Source organism: Medicago truncatula, chromosome 2 (assembly GCF_003473485.1).
Source record: "Medicago truncatula cultivar Jemalong A17 chromosome 2, MtrunA17r5.0-ANR, whole genome shotgun sequence".
NCBI classification, from domain to species: Eukaryota; Viridiplantae; Streptophyta; class Magnoliopsida; order Fabales; family Fabaceae; genus Medicago; species Medicago truncatula.
In genome coordinates this window covers 24,659,347-24,678,197 of record NC_053043.1, presented here as the reverse complement: position 1 = coordinate 24,678,197, position 18,851 = coordinate 24,659,347, and the positions used below count along the sequence as shown (strand labels likewise).

Genomic DNA, 18,851 nt, shown 5'->3' with positions numbered 1-18,851 from the left:
AACTCAGAAGCTGACATACGATAAGGTGTCATAGACACAGGCTTCGTTCCAGGAACAAGATCAATCGAAAATTCAACTTCCCTCTCTGGAGGCACATCAAGAATTTCATCAGGAAAAACTTATGGAAAATCGCATACCACTTGTAGTTTATCAATCACTGCTTGATTCTCAATAGATAAGGAAGCCATTAAAGAAAACATCAAAATACCATCACGTTCTAACTGCTTCAGCTGCTTAGTAGACAAAAACTCTACGCCACTTTCCTCTTCAGCAGAAGAGAAATACACCGACTTACTAAAACAATTAATGTGAACATGGTTGTACTCTAACCAGTTCATACCAAGAGTTACATCCATACCACTCAAAGGCAGACAAACCAAATCAATCTCAAAATCACGATCAAACATAGACAAAGGATATCTTAAACACACAATAAAAGAGTCACCAAACCCTTAGCTGGAGTTTCGACAACCATCTCTCCATTCATATCAGACATAGCAAGACCCAACTTAGTAGCACAATCAAAAGCAATAAAACAATGTGTAGCACCAGTATCAATAATAGCAACTAAAGGTGTACTATCAAAATAACAAGTACCTCTAATCAAGCGATCCTCGTTCTCTGTTTGTGTACCAGTCAAAGCAAAAACTCTACCAGTAGCCGGCGCCTTCTTAGGCTTCTTGAACTGGGAACCAATGTGACCTTCTTCATTGCAATTAAAACATATTATATCATCATGTTTGCACTCAGCTAGTGCATGGCCCTTCTTTCCACCGCGAAAACACCTCTTAACATCCCTAGGACAAGCATTACTCTTGTTGCCTTTCTCACCACAAGTAAAACAGACAATCTCTGCAGGAGCATCCTTCTTCTTAGGCCGCCTATCTTCGACCATTCTCTGTTTGCCCTTATCAGGAGGAGCACTGTAAGGCTTAGGGCGACTCTGCTGACCCTTAGCTTTCCGCTCATTCACAATCTTGTAATGAGTCTTGGTATCCTCCTTGTAAATCCTGCAACTGCTCACCAGCTCAGAGAAGACTCGGATCTTCTGGTAACCAATTGCTCTCTTTATCTCAGCACGCAAACCGTTCTCAAATTTGATACACTTTGAAAACTCAGCAGCCTCTCCAGTGTAATGCAGGTAAAACTTTGCCAATTCCACGAACTTGGCAGCATACTCAGTCACAGACATGTTTCCTTGCTTCAGCTCAAGGAACTCGATCTCTTTCTTCCTGTGAACATCTTCCGAAAAGTATTTGTTTAGAAACTCTCTCCTAAACACTGCCCAGGTAACCACAGCACTGTATTGCTCTAAAGTTGGTAGAAGACTAATCCACCAATCATCAGCTTCCTCAGCTAGCATATGCGTTCCAAAACGCACCTTCTGGACCTCTGAACACTACATCACGCGGAAAAACCTATCAATCTCTTTGAGCCACGTCTGAGCTCCATCAGGGTCATATCTCCCCTTAAAAGTAGGAGGATGATTCCTCATAAAGGTCTCTAGCATCCTCGCTTCAGCACTTGCACCAGCATTCGCATTAGGCTGATGTCCGACAGCTTGAGCTACAGCTTCTAGTGCAGTAGAATTTGCAGCACCGTTTCTTCCAACCATTTCTTAGTTCTACATAGCAAGCAACAACAAAATAAGATAGTAATATAACTATTACTAAAACTCGACACGACTCTTCTAATTGGCCGGACGGACCGACCTGCTCTGATACCAATTGTAACACCCCGTTTTTCCGACATAAAAATTTTAAACATATTTCAGAGTAAAACATCACATAAACGGGATATCACACTTCTTAAAAATCTTAAATAGATAAATAACAATTTATCCTTCAACATAAATCATCAACGTAATAGCAGCGGATTAAATTCTTCAACATAAATTGTCTTGGCACACAGGCCTCATCAAACACCTCATAAAATTCAGTTCAAACAACTTAATCATAAATCAATAAATCAATACGTATAGGAATAGAAGCATGCAATCAAAGACCCCATCCCGTTACGTATCAGAGCAACCTAAGAGTCGGTGAGGAAAGGCCACTCACGACAGCAAACACATCAACCTACTCTCGATCACCTGCAAGTTACTCATACGAAGAGCAACATTTCCAAGCAGAAGGGGTGAGATTTCACAAAACAATAATATTAAACATATAATTCAACAATTATATTTAACAACTTGGAAACATCATAATAACATCATGGATAATAATATATCACATCTCACTTCATAAATAGTTCATAAATGTAACACAGCTCAACATCTTGGCAACTTATCATCTTTGACTCGACAATGTGACTATGCAACTTAGATATCTTATATGCATGTGGTACCAATCCAGGGCATCAAGCCCCCATCGCTATAAGTATTAATATACTTCCAGGGCATCAAGCCCCCATCGCTATTTGAGCTAAAGCTCCATCGTGTTGATTGCAAGGCTTCAGGGCATCAAGCCCCCAACAATGAAATACTAATGCATGGACTCGACCTCTTAAACATCTTAAATCGACAACCTCTTATATAATCCAATAATTTGGAACATCATCATCTTCATCAACTTAGACCGACTCATTCAGCTTAGTTAAATAACAACAGCAACACAGGCAGTATACAAAAACAGCATGACATAATAATATCAAATGCAAGTCAACAACATAGCCATGCCTGATGCTGCTGAAATTAAAATAGTTGTGTTTTCCCTGATGGGGATTGAGCTCCAAGCCCTGATGGGTTCTCTAACCACTTTTATCAACATTATTGGAGTATTGTCGGGCCTGATGTGCAGTCAACTCAATATTTTTTAATAATACGTTTTACTCTTGGACTCACAATTCTGAACTCAGCTCATTTGTTTGTTTCTGTGAATGGAAAAGCAATTGGTTTCTTTGCCTGCGACATAGGGTTTACACAAGGAGATCCCCTATCTCCTTTGTTGTTTTGTTTAGTTGAAGAAGTCATAAGTAGAGGGGTATGAGATATTGTAACAGCCCGATTTTTAGCTAGATTTATTTTAATTACTTTTATTATGTTTTTATGTGTTTGTGTGTGATTATTCATCACTGGGTGCATTTTCATGGGTTTCCGTGCTAGAAGGGTATTTTAGTCATTTTAGACTTAAGGGTATTTTGGTCATTTGGTGAGAACGGGTATAATTATAGTTTTGGGTGAGAATTACTTTTAGTGTTTAGTGAGAATAATTATTTTATTAAGTTACTAGAGTAAATTGAGATTTTACCGTTTAGTGACCTTAGTGATATTTTACCGTTATTAGTTAAATATCGTTTGGAGTGTAGAAATATTTTTGGTTTGAATAGAAATGGGTTAAGCCCACTAGAAACTAGGTTAAGCCCATTAAGGGTCATACCTAAGGAGTTGTCTTAGGAGAATATCACTTCATTCATTTCATAAGATATTTTCTAGAGAGAGGTAGAGAGAGAGAAAGTGAGAGAAGAGAAGAACAAGGGTTAGAGAGAAGAGGAACTTGAAGAATTCAAGGGTTTGAAGAATCAAAGGAGCAAAAGTGAAGCTAGAGCTAATAGTTGGAGATAATTAAGGTAAGGGGGTTAGTCTTTATCATAATCATTTAGTTAATTCTTTTTCTCTTGTTCTATGCATAATTGATTATGAGAATAAGTGATTATCATGAACCCAATCTTTGAAATTCGTGCTTATGTGGTAGAGATATGTTTGAATATGTTAATTTGATGTTAAATGAATTGTTGATGATGAAATTGCAAGTTCATGATGTATGAAACTGGGTAGTTTGTAAATTATGCTCAATTGGTGAATTATGCATGGTTGTTGATGAATTGTGATATATTTCATGATCAATGGTTGTTGTTGTTATTTAGTCATATTATTGATGATGATACATGGCTTGGGTTTGCATGATTCATGATTTGTTGTTGAGAAATGGATTGTTGTTGGTAGTCTTGTGAAATTGGTGAAGTTGAGTTAAGTGTTCATGTGAAGGACCAAAATGAACTTTTGATATATATGGTTGTTGACTGAAATTTTGTTATTGTTGGATGAATTAAACCTAGAAGAATTTCTGTTTCCAAAACAGCCCCCACAACTGAATCTTATTTTATTTTCAAATCTTATTCTATTAAATAAGAAAATAAGCCACTTAATAAATCAACAACACATCACAAAATCATATAAATCACATAAGTCATAAAAATAGACTCTAAACTCAATAAAATAATCAATTAATTAAATAGGGCGTTACACTTAACCCTAATTCCTTAGTGGACTTAAGCCACTTAAACATAATTCTAAAATGTTTCTACACTCTTAACGGTAAAATACTAACAACGATCACTTAACGGTAAAATATTAATAACCACACTAGTAACTTAGTAAAAATAATGGTTCTCACTAAACACTAAGAATAATTCTCACCAACATTACTAATTTTACCCCTCTAGCACGAAAACCCATGAAAATGCATCTACTAATAATTAATCACACACAAGCACAAATAAACACATAATAAAATAATTAAAAACAAATCTAGCGAAAATCGGGCTGTTACAGAAAACGTCTCCACCAAGGACTTCAACTAGAATGATAATGTTCGATTACAATAATTCCTTGAAACTACCCTAGTTCTTCAATTCATATGCAATCACTTCCCCAATCTTCAAATAACCTTTGAAATTGATGCTTTTTTATATCTTCGAATATTCAATCACTCGTGCAACCGTTGAAGTTCTTCACTCAAACTCTTCGATGTTCTGTCTGGAAATTAGATCCCCTTGAACACAAGAACTTCTATTTGGAAATTAGATCTGTAACGCCCTATTTCAATATTTATTTATTTTAATTGAGTTTAGAGTCTATTTTTATAACTTATGTGATTTATATGATTTTTGTGATGTGTTGTTGATTTATTAAGTGGCTTATTTTATTATTTAATATAATAAGATTTGAAAATAAAATAAGATTAAGTTGTGGGGGCTGTTTTGGAAATTAGAAGAGTTTAGTGGAATAAGTGGAAATATATGTTATTTGTTGTAGAAATATATGTAGAAATATATGTTATTTGTTGTAGAAATATATGTTATTTGGTGTGGAAATATATGTTATTTGGTGTAAAAATATATGTTAATTGTTATAGAAATATTTTATATTATATATGTATATATTAGAATAGAATATTGAGACTTGGAGGGCATATTTGGAAATAAGAGAAAATAAGCAGGTTAAGAATTTATATAATGGGGAGAGTTAGAATTAGAAAATGAGGATTACGTACAACCAGTTTTTGAGAAAAGGGAGAACAAGAGGAGAGAAGAACCAAGAGAGGGCTGCTGATCGATTTTGATTAAGGTAAGGGTGGGACTAACTTTCTCTAATTCTAAGTGGTATAATTATGAAAATGGATTTGACAAGTTGTGGGAGGTAGTTTTGAGGAGTTGAGAACTAGGTTAAAATTGGAGAATTGATTAATTGAGAAGACTAAACGGTTAAATTGATGTAGAAATAGTGTCCAGACCTTAGACTATTCATATAACAAAGTTTAGAATCAGTTTTGAGGGTAGAACCATGAGGATGAGTGAGTTTTGAGAAAGTCTGCAATTCTGCCCGAGCTGAAACTCATCGCTCGCCTAGGCGAGTAACATCCTTCGCCTCGCGAGTGATGTAACACCCCGTTTCCCAAAATCAATTAATTAATAAACAAACATGCATCAGAGTAATTCCCAAACGGGCATGTCACACTACATTTTCAATTTTTCTTAAATAGAATATAAAACTATTTAAATAAACATCCTTCATAAACTTCATTAATATGCAGCGGAATATTTGCATCAAAACAACAACAACCGTTTAAACCTCCATAATTAAATCTTGGCATAAAAGCCTTAACAACATAAATTCAGCAACAATAGGGCTACATCATCAATATCCAAAATTTCGATACAGGATCACCTAGACACTTTAATGAAAGAAAACATTAAAATCCCATCCCACGTATCAGAGCCCTAGACACTTTGAGCCACCACCTACTACTCAGGATCACCTGCAAGTTACCCATAGGAAGGGCAACATTTTCAAGCAGAAGGGGTGATATTCACAAACAATAATAATAATATATAATAACATCAATTGAATCTAACACCCTAAAATATCAATGATTATTCAATACGCATAAGTATTTCATAATCAACAACATCATCAAAATATAGCAATTCGACCAACAACAACGACTCATGTAATGACATGACAACACCTCTAAGACTCCTCGACAAATGCAACTATGCATGTGGTACCATATTCAGGGCCGAAGCCCTCCCACTAATCGAATGGTTAAAGCATTCTTTTTCCAGGACATAAGTCCTCACCACTAAACACCGCTTTGAACAACTAGTGTTCCACCGCTTTGAACGACAAGGCGTTCCAGGGCCGAAGCCCTCCCGCTTTTATGATTATGCAACCGACTCCACTTGTGTATATCTACATACAACTCGACAATGCATATATGTATACATGACATACGACCTCATAATTCAACAACTTCATCACAACCAATCCAACATCAGGAAAATGTATAATTAATAACAATCATACTAATGCATCAAGTTCATTCAACATAATATATTTTTACTTGGTTTCATACTCACTCCAATCCGAAATTCATTAAATTATACCAACTCGATTAACAATGTGTTTAGTAGGATTCAGGGTATATATAATGGTCTTACAAGTTGAAAGGAACATTTAGAAATACTCCAAAGGATCCCCTAGTGCACGAGGCAAAGTTCAAAAGTGGCTGACTAAGGTCATCTTCGCTTAAGCGACGGCCAGTTCGCTTAAGCGACCAGCTCACAGAAAGTTTGGGTTCCGCTCGCTGACGGTTCGCTTGAGCGAACCTCTGGCAGAATGCAAATGTTTTTTCGCTTACGAGTTTGCTTATGGTTCGCTTGAGCGAACTCTTGGCAGAATTAAATCTTCGCTTACAGGCTCGCTCACTATTCGCTTAACCGAACTGACAAAATCGCATTCTGGGCAGCTTGCTTGAATGCTCGCTTAAGCGACGGGTCGTTCGCTTAAGCGACCATTCATCTGGGCAGTGCAAAAACCTACGGGTTCAAACCTCTTCTCACTCCAAAAATCCAATTTTAATCCCCTGATCACCCAAAACGTTTTCCAGCAGATGTTTACAGGTCCTATACACAACTAGGCATCTAAAGGAACAACAAACAGGCATCAACAACAACAATTTAGATCATTCTAGCAATCATACAAAACTTCTCCAATTTATCCAACAGATTCTAATTTCATTCAAATTCTGATCACAACAACATTATAGATTAAGAAATCATTCTGAACACCAAATTACAACACATTAAACATGATTCTTACACCATTCCATTCAAAATCAGCATCAACCCTAATTCCCAATTTTTATCTCAAGAACAATTTCATGTTAAAACAATTTTCAGAAATTATATACTATGATTATTGAGAGATAGTTTCACCCTTACCTTAGATTTGCAGGAAGATTGCACAGCAAAATCGGTTCCTAGGCTCTTCTCTCTTGTTCTTGGTTTTCCTCTCCAAAAGTTGTTTCACGTAAAACTGATTCTGACTCTTTCTTTTCCTAACTCCCAAAATTATAACTCCCCTTTTATTTCATTAAACTCCCTTAATTTTTATTAAATCCTAATTAACTCCCTACACTCCAAAATAACTCTATTTCTCATATTATTCTAATTATATTAAAATAAATCATATAATAAAATAATACACACCACATAAATCACAAATATTATTTAAAATCACATAAAAGACTCTAAATAATTCTAAAATAAATAAAATAACGACTAGGGCGTTACAAGTGATGAAGTTCATCGCTCGCCACGCGAGTAGAACCCCCTCGCCTCGCGAGTAAACCCAGAACCTGCTCGCCATTGCGAGTAGTTGCTTGCCATAGCGAGTTGTTCAGTGAGTGAAACCTGATTTTGTGAATTAATGTAATAGGTTGAGTTTTAGATGGTTTTGAGTGCCTTAACCTAATTAGGAATGATTGGGCAAGTTTTTAGATCAAGATTGGACGTAGAGAAGTCAAGAATGATGTTTTTGAGTGAAAAATGTCAAAACTCCCGAGAGCACCCTTTTTCAGTTCGCCATTTTTAGGTCATTTTGAATTTTGATGATATAACATACTCCGTTTTAAAATGACTGTCGTTTTAACAAAAAAAAAATTGTTTCAAAATAAATGTCAATTTCAGTTTCCAATGCAATAATAAATTTTTATTTTCAATTGTACCCTTCAATTAATACTATATACACTACTTCCAAAGTATTATTTTTTCTTTAATGAAAAAGAAACCAATACTCCCTCCGTCCTAAATTGTATGTTGCTTTGGAATTTTTTTTTGTCCCAAATTATATGTCGCTTTACAATACCAAGAAACATTAATGTTACTTTTCCTATTATATCCTTAACTATTAATTACTCTCTCTTCTTTCAATTATTTCATTTATCTTTTCCATACCTTTTATTATGGATAATTTTGTAAAATAACTCATAATTTCTCTTCCCCACACAATATTAATTACATTTCTTAATACGTGCGAAATAGCCAAAACGTCATACAATTTGGGACGGAGAGAGTAGTTGATTAAGATAATTTGGTAATATAACATTTCTCTTTTTCTTTTAATTAATGCATTTCTTAATATGCGTGTAAAAACCTTAAACAACATTTATTTTAAAACGGATGAAGTATTTATTTTGATACAACCATGTGATTAATTTTTTCTGTACAAAAAAAAAATAATGATTAATTTTTATTGGTTTTTGGATAAATTCTCAACTATCATTCAAAAGTAATTTAGGAAAAAAAAAAAATACTTTAAAAAACAAATTAGGTGTTATACAGTGGGTAAGAAGAGTTCGTCTATCTATTACACTAGCGGAACTTGCTGCAATCAACAGATTCCCCACTATCCATACAATCACGCGTATCTGGCCATCAGATTTTGATCGGACGATTTAAATTAAAGTTGTTTTAGTATCTTTGAAATTATAAACTAAAATGAAATCTTCTTTTTATGGACCGTCGGATTAAGATCTTGAATGTGGGAAAAAGTTGAGTGGTAGGAACAGTACTTAAATTAAAAAATAGTAGAAAAAAAGAAAAAAGAAGGAAATGAAATGAAATTGAGGATGGGGAGTGGAGTAGTGGTTTCACTATTTTGTTCAACAACACCACCATTATTTATCTCATCTTCTTCTTCTTCTGCTCAGCTAAGATTGAAACCACCATCATCATCATCTCTTGGTGCTAGGGTTTGTTGTCACATGGCCCACGCAGCATCATCCATCACCACTCCTTCTCCTTCTCCTTCTCCTTCCTCAGCAATTGATTTTCTCTCGATTTGTCATCGCCTGAAGGTAAAAGCGTAACTAACGAACGAACGCTGATTGATTGTTTGATTGATTATTCTACTAACTTTTTGTGTGTTTTGAATGTGAAATGAAACAGACAACAAAACGAGCAGGATGGTTGCGAAAAGAGGTTCAGAATCCGGAATCTATAGCTGATCATATGTATCGCATGGGTTTGATGGCTCTCATTGCTCCTCATTTTCCTGGCGTCGACCGAGATAAGTTAATATCTCTTCCTTTCACAATGTCATAAACTCAAATAAGTCAATTCAAACAGGACTATATAGGAGAATGTGATAGTTTAAGATACTCAATTATTTAATGGGTATGTTTTCTCATACTTGGTGTTTTTTTTTTCATTCAATTTAGGTGTGTCAAAATGGCTATTGTTCATGATATTGCAGAAGGTACCTTGTTTTCTTTTCTTTCTTGTGGGAGTTATCCTGTTATTTATCTATGTTTGGAATCAGATGTACAACGAGAGTAGTAGAAATTAATGTTAAAAATAATTGGTTTGTAAGAAATATTGTGTTCTACATGAAATCATTGCTAAAGACTGTAGAGCTATGAAGCACAGATACGGACACGAACGCCGAACACAAAACGGACAAGTGTAATTACAAGTGTCGCTGTCGTGTCGGTGTCAGACACGACACGTGTACGACACCGGGACACGCCTAATCCGAGGAGTGTCCGTGCTTCATAGTTGTAGAGTAGTAGAAATTTGCTTCATTGACAATCAAACTTTTTTTTGTTACATATATTTTATTTTCTATAAAAATCATATTTTGGGGTCTTCAAATGAATAACTGGAAGCTTAATATGTGAGTGTTATAAATGCCATTCTTGCTACTCCTCTATGATCTCTCTTTCAGAGAGCTGGAAGTTGATGGTCTTGAGTACTTTATCTTACAGCAATTGTTGGGGACATAACCCCGATAGATGGAATTCCAAAAGAAGAAAAAAGCCGACGAGAACAAGAAGCACTGGATCATATGTGTAAAGTGCTTGGAGGTGGATCTAGAGGTATTTTAGTATTTAATCATTCATTCTTTTTGTTTTTGAGAAAACAAATTATACTCACTTGTATTGATTCTCAATACATTTTCAACAATGAAGCCAAAGAAATTGCTGAGTTGTGGACGGAATATGAAGCAAATTCTTCTCCAGAAGCCAAATTTGTCAAGGACCTTGATAAGGTTTGTGGATGTTTGGCTATTCTGTCTTTCAATGATTTATTTATGAGGTTTTAGAGTAATGCTTTTAACTATTAGTTTCTCTTCTTTATATGCTGTTAAATCTTTAGGCTTTATTGGGATATTTTCTTCTATATTTCAACTTCCCTATGCATTGTTTCTTTGTTATACACAGCGGCATATCATTTGTCATTTATTTCATTCTTACACTATCTAAAGGGAAAAACACCGTATAAATATCAATGTGACAATTCTTTACCGACATTTTGTCACCTTAACTTTGTATTCTTTTCTAGCAATTTTTTATTACATATATTTGTTTGTTATGAACCTAGGGCCAAAACGAGAGTCTATCCCAAAAGACTGGTTCGTTAGGCTTTGTTTAGGAGTTAATAGGGGAATGAAAGGGAGCGTTTTTTAGGGGAGGAATCATTCCCCTAATTTGGTAGTGTTTTGCTTTTGAGAAAGCATAAGAGGAGAATACATATAACTGATATTTGAGAATATTATTAAGAGATGAGAATGTTAGAAAATTTATTCAAAACCCTCCAAAGTCCTAAGTCAATGTATTTTTTGAGTTCCTTCGTATTATGGGGTTTTGATCAAATGAAGGGGGAAAAAAATCTCCTTCCCGTTCATCTCACTCTGATCGTCAAAGTCCTTCCCTCCCTTCCCCTACAAAGTCCCAAACAAAGTCTTAGGTGAGAAAACCCTTTGTGGATAGCCCTCTTCCTGAGGCCGGCTTCTCAATAAAAGCACCAATGTTATGAACATAGGCCCAAAGAGAGAGCCCATCACAAATGACTAGCCTACTAGGTGGGACTGTGGGTGAACTCCCTAGATTTTTAAATCCGACTTATTAGGTGTCACTCCTCAATTTGGGACTCGTAAAAAATATGCTTTTTGTTTTCTCGAAGGACTTGCAAAATGAAGACAACAAAAATAAGTAACAAAGTTCATCTTTTATGCTCCTGCTACCAGTAGATTTTATCGTATCTGTCAAATAGTTTTGTCTGGAGCATTACTTAGTATAATTATCCATCATTTTGGTATTACATTAAATTTATCTTAGTTTCTTCTCTTGAATTTCCCTAGTTACCTGAATCCTTTAAATTTTGATCTATACAGGTGGAGATGATCCTTCAAGCCTTGGAATATGAAGAAGGTGAGATATTTTAGTAATGTTATTTTCCCAATCACCTTTCACTGTGTGGTCATTTGTCAAATTCTGTGAGTTTTGGTCTATCCTAGAGAGTTGAAGAATTTCCTGGAGTAAAATCATGTTTTCTGTTATGAATATACATGATGTTTATTTTTGGACATGTTTCACATAAATTTCTATTCTCCACTTTATCTATAGTCTGTACTGTTATTTAATTATATGAAGAAAGTTATTGATTGACATTTCTTATGATAGTGTGCAAACGCTGGTGTGTAAAAAAGTAAGGCAGGACACATTATATGAAATGATATTATTAAAAAAAAAAAATATTATAAACTTGGATTTGGCTGCTCTAAATCAAGCGTTGTTATTTTAACAAACTCATGATTTGTTATGATGTACCTATAATATCTGCCTTTGATTTGTTAACTAACGTATTATTCACTTGACAGTCTAAAGTGAGTTTGTTATACACAGCGGCATATTAAGAAATGCATTAATTAAAAGAAAAGGAGAAATGTTATTTTACCAAATTATCTTAATCAACTATTGGTTTCTTTTTCATTAAAGAAAAAATAATACTTTGGAAGTAGTGTATATAGTATTAATTGAAGGGCACAATTGAAAATAAAAAGTTATTATTGCATTGGAAACTGAAAGTGACATTTATTTTGAAACCGTTTTTTTTTGTTAAAACGACAGTCATTTTAAAACGGAGTATGTTATATCATCAAAATTCAAAATGACCTAAAAATTGATAGACGAACTCACTTTAGAGGATCCAAATCCTATTGACTTATAGTTAAGAAATAGAAAATATATAATTGTTTTGTGCTCCAATATATTAGTTTATACTTTATACTGTCTTCGTAGTTAAATTTTTATACTTATACGTCATGAACATTGAAATGTGTGGGGTATTTTTGCTGATTATCAACCGTTAGTTAACAAATCAAAGGTAGATATTGTAGGTACATCTTAACATATCACGAGTTTGTTAAAATAACAACCCTATAGACTTATAGTTATGAAATAGAAAATCTAGAATTGTTTTGTGCTCCAATATATTATTTTATACTTTATATTGTCTTAGTAGTTAAATTGTTATACTTGTACGCCACGAACATTGAAATGTGTGGGGTATTTTTGCTGATTATCATGTTCTGAATAACCATATGCTTTAGATTTCTTCAAGTTCTTAAACTTGTTTTCTTTTGGCTTTATGCACAGAACAAGAGAAGGATTTGGATGAATTTTTCCGGTCAACTGCTGGTATGTTTTTTCTTTTTTTTTTTAGAATTTCGTTATTTGTTTTGTATTTTTTGAATGGTAAGGTTCACATTCAATACCTATATATGACACGTAACCTATACTAGTCTCAGGGTCATTTTATTGTTTAAATGTTTTATTTAACTTTATTGTATTTTGTTTATTAATTTTCTTTAAAAACTATTATTTGCACATGTATAACATGTTTGTGTTTGCTTATATTTTTCTCCCTTTTAATGCTCTCCATTTGGTGGGATTTTAACTGGCAAAATTGCATTAGTTGTTTTTTATCTTAATTTTTTTGTATCAATGTAATCCTTTATTTATTTTTGTCAAGTTAGTCATTTTTTTTCCATGACGAGGTAGTCTTATGTTTAAAAACATTAGTCAACAATATAAACCAACATTTTTTTTCATGACAAGGTAGTTTTATGTTTAATCATACTTAATAATTAGAAGGGGGAGCCTTTGCGCAACGGTCAAGTTGTTGTCACGTGATTGATAGGTCACGGGTTCAAGTTTTGAAAACAACCTCTTGTGTAAAAAACAAGGTAAGGCTGCATGTAATATATCAAAATTGTGGGACCCGTTCCAGGGCCCTGCGTATGCGGCAACAATTAGACCAACCTTTGTTGTAGATGTGAATAACAATGAGATTCATATGTCTAGTCAGAGACACAGTTATCCCCTCTATTCCTTATTTTCCAAGGTACCAGAGAGTCTGACTTGAATGCTTGAAGGACAAGCATCGGCCTCTAGCCAAAAATTAGACCAACCGTTGTTATGTGCAATCAATTGTCAGCATAACACCTGATAATTCAGCAAATAGAGATGAGCCAATACCTAAGTTCTGAGAAAAACATCTGATGCATTCTGCATTATGAGTTCTAAATAAGCCACCACACACAGCCTTTGATGGTGTATCAGCAGCTGTACCATCGGTATTACCTTTAATCCAATTCACAGCCGGAGGCTGCCATATAATTTCTCTGATCTCTGGAGCTTTTGGAGGGTGAAGGTTGATATTAAATGTCTTAAGAATGCTGAATTCTGAGATTGAATTACCAGCAAACTTACTTGTTTTGTTTCCTGAAAGGGAGACATTAGCTATGACCAAATTTATTGCTCATTGCCAGGGAATCAATCTATCAAAGTATCTCAGCTGATTTCTCACAAACCAAATGACATTTAATATGTTTACAAGAGCAAATTGCATGACTATTTTGCATTGAGGAGACCAATCACTATCAGGGAGAAGCCTTACATTATCTAACGAGGTAAACTGGTTAGTCCCGTTCAAAATCCTGGCTAGCCATCTCCAAAAGTTCATGGCGTACTTACATTGAAAAAACAGATGAAAGAATGATTCTTGAGTTTCTCTACAGCAGCTGCACATTGAGACTAGTGAGAACCCTTGCAAAATGAGATGCTCATCGGTAGGTATCTTTCTATGCATTAACCTCCATGCCAGCAAAGACTTAGAAGGAGGAATTTCTGGGGACTAAATTCCTTTGGCCCATTTCGCATGATGGGGAGTTTTAAAGAGATAGGCATCTTTTAGGCGTTTTTGGCAGGTCGCTTACGGCTGCCTTTCTTCCACTTCAATTTAGAATTTGGAATTATAGGAGGTTTTTTAGTGAGTTGGTGTGGTGGTGAGGTGCTCTCGTTTTTGGCCCTGTATTGTACTCTTTTTCCTCCTATTGCGGGTATAGTGCATCTTGTGCTAGCCTAGCTTAATAATACTTGCTGATTCAAAAAAAAAACCTGTCAGAAGTTTGGTGAAAAGGCAATATTATTTGCTTCACAAGGTTACCCAGATTAGGAAAGCGAGTCTGCAAGGATGAAGGAATTTCCCACTAGCCTTCAACTATGAAATCAGAAACTCTAGCAGTTAAAAACCTGGACCAATTTTGATTTAGATTCAAGAATTGAAGGATAGGCACCTCACACCAAAGATCATTCCAGAAGCTGACCCTAGTTCCATCTCCAATTCTCCATAAAGAAATATCCTTAGCATTGACAAATTCATTTTTCATGCCACTCCATAAAGAAGAGAAGATTTGATAAGAGATACATTTTTCATTCTTAAGCACCCTGGATCTGGTCAAAGTAGCCCAATCATTATCAGAAGAAATCATTTCCCAGCAGAGTTTCAAATTTGTAGCTTCATTTAACTGAATTAGGGATCTGATCCCCAAAGAGACAAGTCTTGTAGCTTTTGATGCCCAAGCTTGCTTCTCTTCTTAGAGTAAATCTATTTTAATATTTTTAAAATAAAATAATTAATTTCACATTTATCACATTCAACTAAATAAAATAAAACCATTTAACATTTACTTACTTGCTCTAACGTTCTCCAATTGCGCTAACATATTGATGTGCTGCATGTCAGGCTTAACATTTTGATTGCAATCACTAACAAAGATGGAATATGGTTGCCATAAATGGTCCATCATTCACAAAACACTGGCTCTATCTTTCTCTTTTGCATCTTTAGTAAGCCTCTCAAAACAGGCGATGCTGCTCGCCTACAGAAAGTCCTGCAGTGGACGGCAATGCTGCTCTACGAACAGGTGATAGCATTGTGATTGACAGCATAGTATGAAACCTCATCTTCCATCCATTTTTATACCAAAAGTCTTGAACATTTTTAATGGTAAATTATATCCTTACAACAACAACAACCAAGCCATATTCCACTAAGTAGGGTCGGCTACATGGATCAAACGATGTCATAATGATCTAACAAATACCGTATTTCTATCCCACTCATTAATCTCTAGCTCTTTCTTAATAGTTTCTCTTGTAGTTTTTCTAGGTCTTCCTCTACCTCTAGTGATTTGACTCCCCTCCATCTGATCTACTCTCTTTACTGCAGCATATACATACCTGTCTTCTCTCTACATGCCCAAATCACCAAAAGCCTAGTTTCCACTGTCTTTTCTACTATGGATGCTACTCCAACTCTCTCTAATGCTGTCATTTCTAATCCTATCATATCTCATCTAGTCTTACCACACATCCAACACAACATTCTCATCTCTGCGACGCGTAATTTATTTTTCTGTTGGTTCTTTACAGCCCAACACTTTGTCCCGTACAACACTGCCAGTCTTACAGCTGTCCGATAAAATCTTCCCTCTGAAATTGCATCAAAATAATTCCTCAGCATATTAATCTGGTTTGGGATTCCAAAACTCATTATAACCTCTAAGAAATTGTGATTGGGCCTAACAAACCCCCATATTACTCTGGTTTGGGAATCCAAAACTCATTATAACCTCTTAGAAATCGTGGTTGGGCCTAACACAACCCCACAAAATCGGCTTGTGAGGTGAGAATTGCCCCCACTTATAATCACATGTTCAGGTTATACTTTGAACTAATACCTGCCACGTTAGAAAACTCTTTACAAGTTAAACCCAATTCTTAGTGAGAGAGCCAAGCACCCTCTTTGATGCTGCAACATTGCTAACACGCCACTATGGGCTTGCATGATGAGAATCGTTTCTTAGATGTTGGTAGGTCTTGGAAGCAAGGTTGGACCTTTGAGTGTCACAAGTGACAAAGGAACAATGAAAAGCTGAAGCTGTTTGTGGTGAAACTTTCACATAATATGAAATTTCCAACTTTGGTTCTCACAGAATTTCCATTAAATAAAACACGATTAAATTGAAGTTAGTAACCTATAAAAAATTCAACAAAACCAGCTAATGCTAATATGTGACCTATCTTAAAATACACTAATATGTGACCCTCTAATAGGTAAATATAAAGGTCCGTCGTTGGAAAAGTCCATAATAGGGGCTCCACATTAATTGTCATGTGTGCAGATATCTAACAGAGGTGGAAAGGGAATAAAGGTCAGTCTAACAGCATAAATATTTTTAAAAGATAAAGTATTAATTTGATGTGAAAGAAATAATGGACTACATTGACACAAAATTACGATAAACGATCTCTGATTAGGGTTTGCCAATTTTAGTGACAATAGGTAGTTTGATGTGACGATACATTGCGGATTACAATATATTTTTAGTTACTGTAATAGCTAACTTCATGATGCATTATTATTTCGTGATCTATGATTAGGGTTTGCCAATTTTAGTGACAATAGGTAATTTGATGTGATGATACATTGCAGATTACAATATATTTTTAGTTACTGTAATAACTAACTTCATGATGCATTATTATGCATTACTCTTTAAAATAACTAAATGACTAGTAATAACTTTTGAACATTTAGTTAAGCTGTTTGAATTATTATTTTTTCCTTCCAAATTTTTGATATTTTATTGTGGTTGTACTCTTAGATATTTGAGATCATGCAGATCTTGTCTTAAATATGACATGAGTAATATACAAATCAAAGAGAGATCAGTCATTTATCTTAAATTTTTGTTGTTAAATTATGGCTGTAGTTGTGATATAGCGCTATTGCATTGCGGAATTTGAATCAATAGCCATTGTTCTGCGATACGCTATTTCATACAAAAAATTGTAAAATAGCGGCTATAACAGCACTATAGCAATGTTGCCTAGCATAAATTGAATACACTGCTATTTTCTACGATCCGCAGTTGACAACACGGTCTTCAATACATTGTTGCATTTGTTTTTTAAACAAATTCCACTTTCATGAATAATTTTTTGTTAATTATATCTCAATATTATGCCTCCTATCTTGAGATGGAATGAGATATGCTATTGTTATCCTTTAAATGTGACTTTAAAGCCACTTTCCGAGGGAAAATCCCAATTTGTTCTAACTTAGGCCTTGAAACTAAAAAGATGTACAACACAATTCCTAAACGTTGTAAAATGTACATTTTTGTCTTCTCATTTGTATTTTTTTCTTCTTTCCCTCAATCTCCAAGGGAAATTGTTACTGTGGTTTGATCTTGGTAAATTTTTGAGAAAATTCTATCTATCTCTGTTTGATTTATGCGTATCAACACTTTTGCAGGGAAGTTCCAGACTGAAATCGGCAAAACGTGGGCAGCAGAGATTGTGTCAAGAAGGAATAAAACTAATGATTCTAGTCATTCTAATTCCACTAAATAGTGTCTGGCTATAAAAGGGAAAAAAGAAAAAAAAGGGGTTATGGTGTTTTTAATTCATTTGGATGATATATGTCATTGTTTAAATATGGTTCTTTTGAAGCATGGTGTAATTTGCAAAATGCACTATTGTGGTAACAGTGGGAAACTGTGCTGATTGTCATAAATGGAGAACTAGCATGTAGCAGACAATTTCACAGGAAGAGATAATATCATCTAACTGAATATCAAATTTATTCATTAGGCCTCACTGGAATATTTGAACTATTCTGTATTTGACGAAAGATAATCAATTATTTTACATTTACATGAAAATTCGTCATGCTGGTAAATCAGATTGATAATCGATTAATTGCTTAGTAAAACCACTTGTGCCCATTTCGTCTCTCTTTGCATCAGTTGATATTCTGAATTTCTTTTGTAAATCTGATTGAATAACTGTCGAAGTGATACGAGTTAGGAATTCAGAATGATTTGATATTTCATTCTCTCTACTTTATTATCATGAATCATATACATTATATCACATTTGAGAAAAATATGGAACATATAATCAAATATTTCTAATACTCCCTCCGTCCTTAATTATAAGACCCTTTTGAGAATTTTTTTTGTCCCTTTTTATAAGATCCCTTTGTTATTTTCAACTACATTAATTATTTCTTTACCTACATGCCCCTATTTATTATACATCTTTTTCTTCAATCAGCAATAAGTAGCATATGGAAAACATAAACTAACTCTC

At 34.6% G+C, this 18,851-nt stretch overlaps 1 protein-coding gene across 2 annotated transcripts; it reads left to right on the top strand.

The window, feature by feature from the left end:
- The first annotated feature begins 9,151 nt into the window (after positions 1–9,151).
- On the top strand, positions 9,152–18,438 carry LOC120578197 (5'-deoxynucleotidase HDDC2). 2 transcript variants are annotated; one of them, XM_039830566.1, is made up of 9 exons: positions 9,152–9,422; positions 9,514–9,638; positions 9,786–9,823; positions 10,332–10,442; positions 10,536–10,615; positions 11,741–11,777; positions 13,005–13,046; positions 16,809–16,906; positions 18,013–18,438. In XM_039830566.1, exons 1-8 carry the CDS (start codon positions 9,183–9,185, stop codon positions 16,859–16,861), a joined length of 726 nt encoding a protein of 241 aa, XP_039686500.1. In that variant the 5' UTR covers positions 9,152–9,182; the 3' UTR covers positions 16,862–16,906; positions 18,013–18,438. The 2 variants fall into 2 exon arrangements, with proteins under 2 accessions (XP_039686500.1, XP_039686499.1); XM_039830565.1 differs by lacking the exon at positions 16,809–16,906 and having other exon boundaries at positions 9,153–9,422.
- The last annotated feature ends 413 nt before the right edge of the window (positions 18,439–18,851 follow it).

Coding starts and splice junctions, on each gene's coding strand:
- LOC120578197 (XM_039830565.1), top strand. CDS start 9,183: ATGAAATTGAGGATGGGGAGTGGAGTAGTGGTTTCACTATTTTGTTCA. Junction 9,423..9,513: donor CGATTTGTCATCGCCTGAAG/GTAAAAGCGTAA, acceptor GAAATGAAACAG/ACAACAAAACGAGCAGGATG. Junction 13,047..18,012: donor ATTTTTCCGGTCAACTGCTG/GTATGTTTTTTC, acceptor ACACTTTTGCAG/GGAAGTTCCAGACTGAAATC.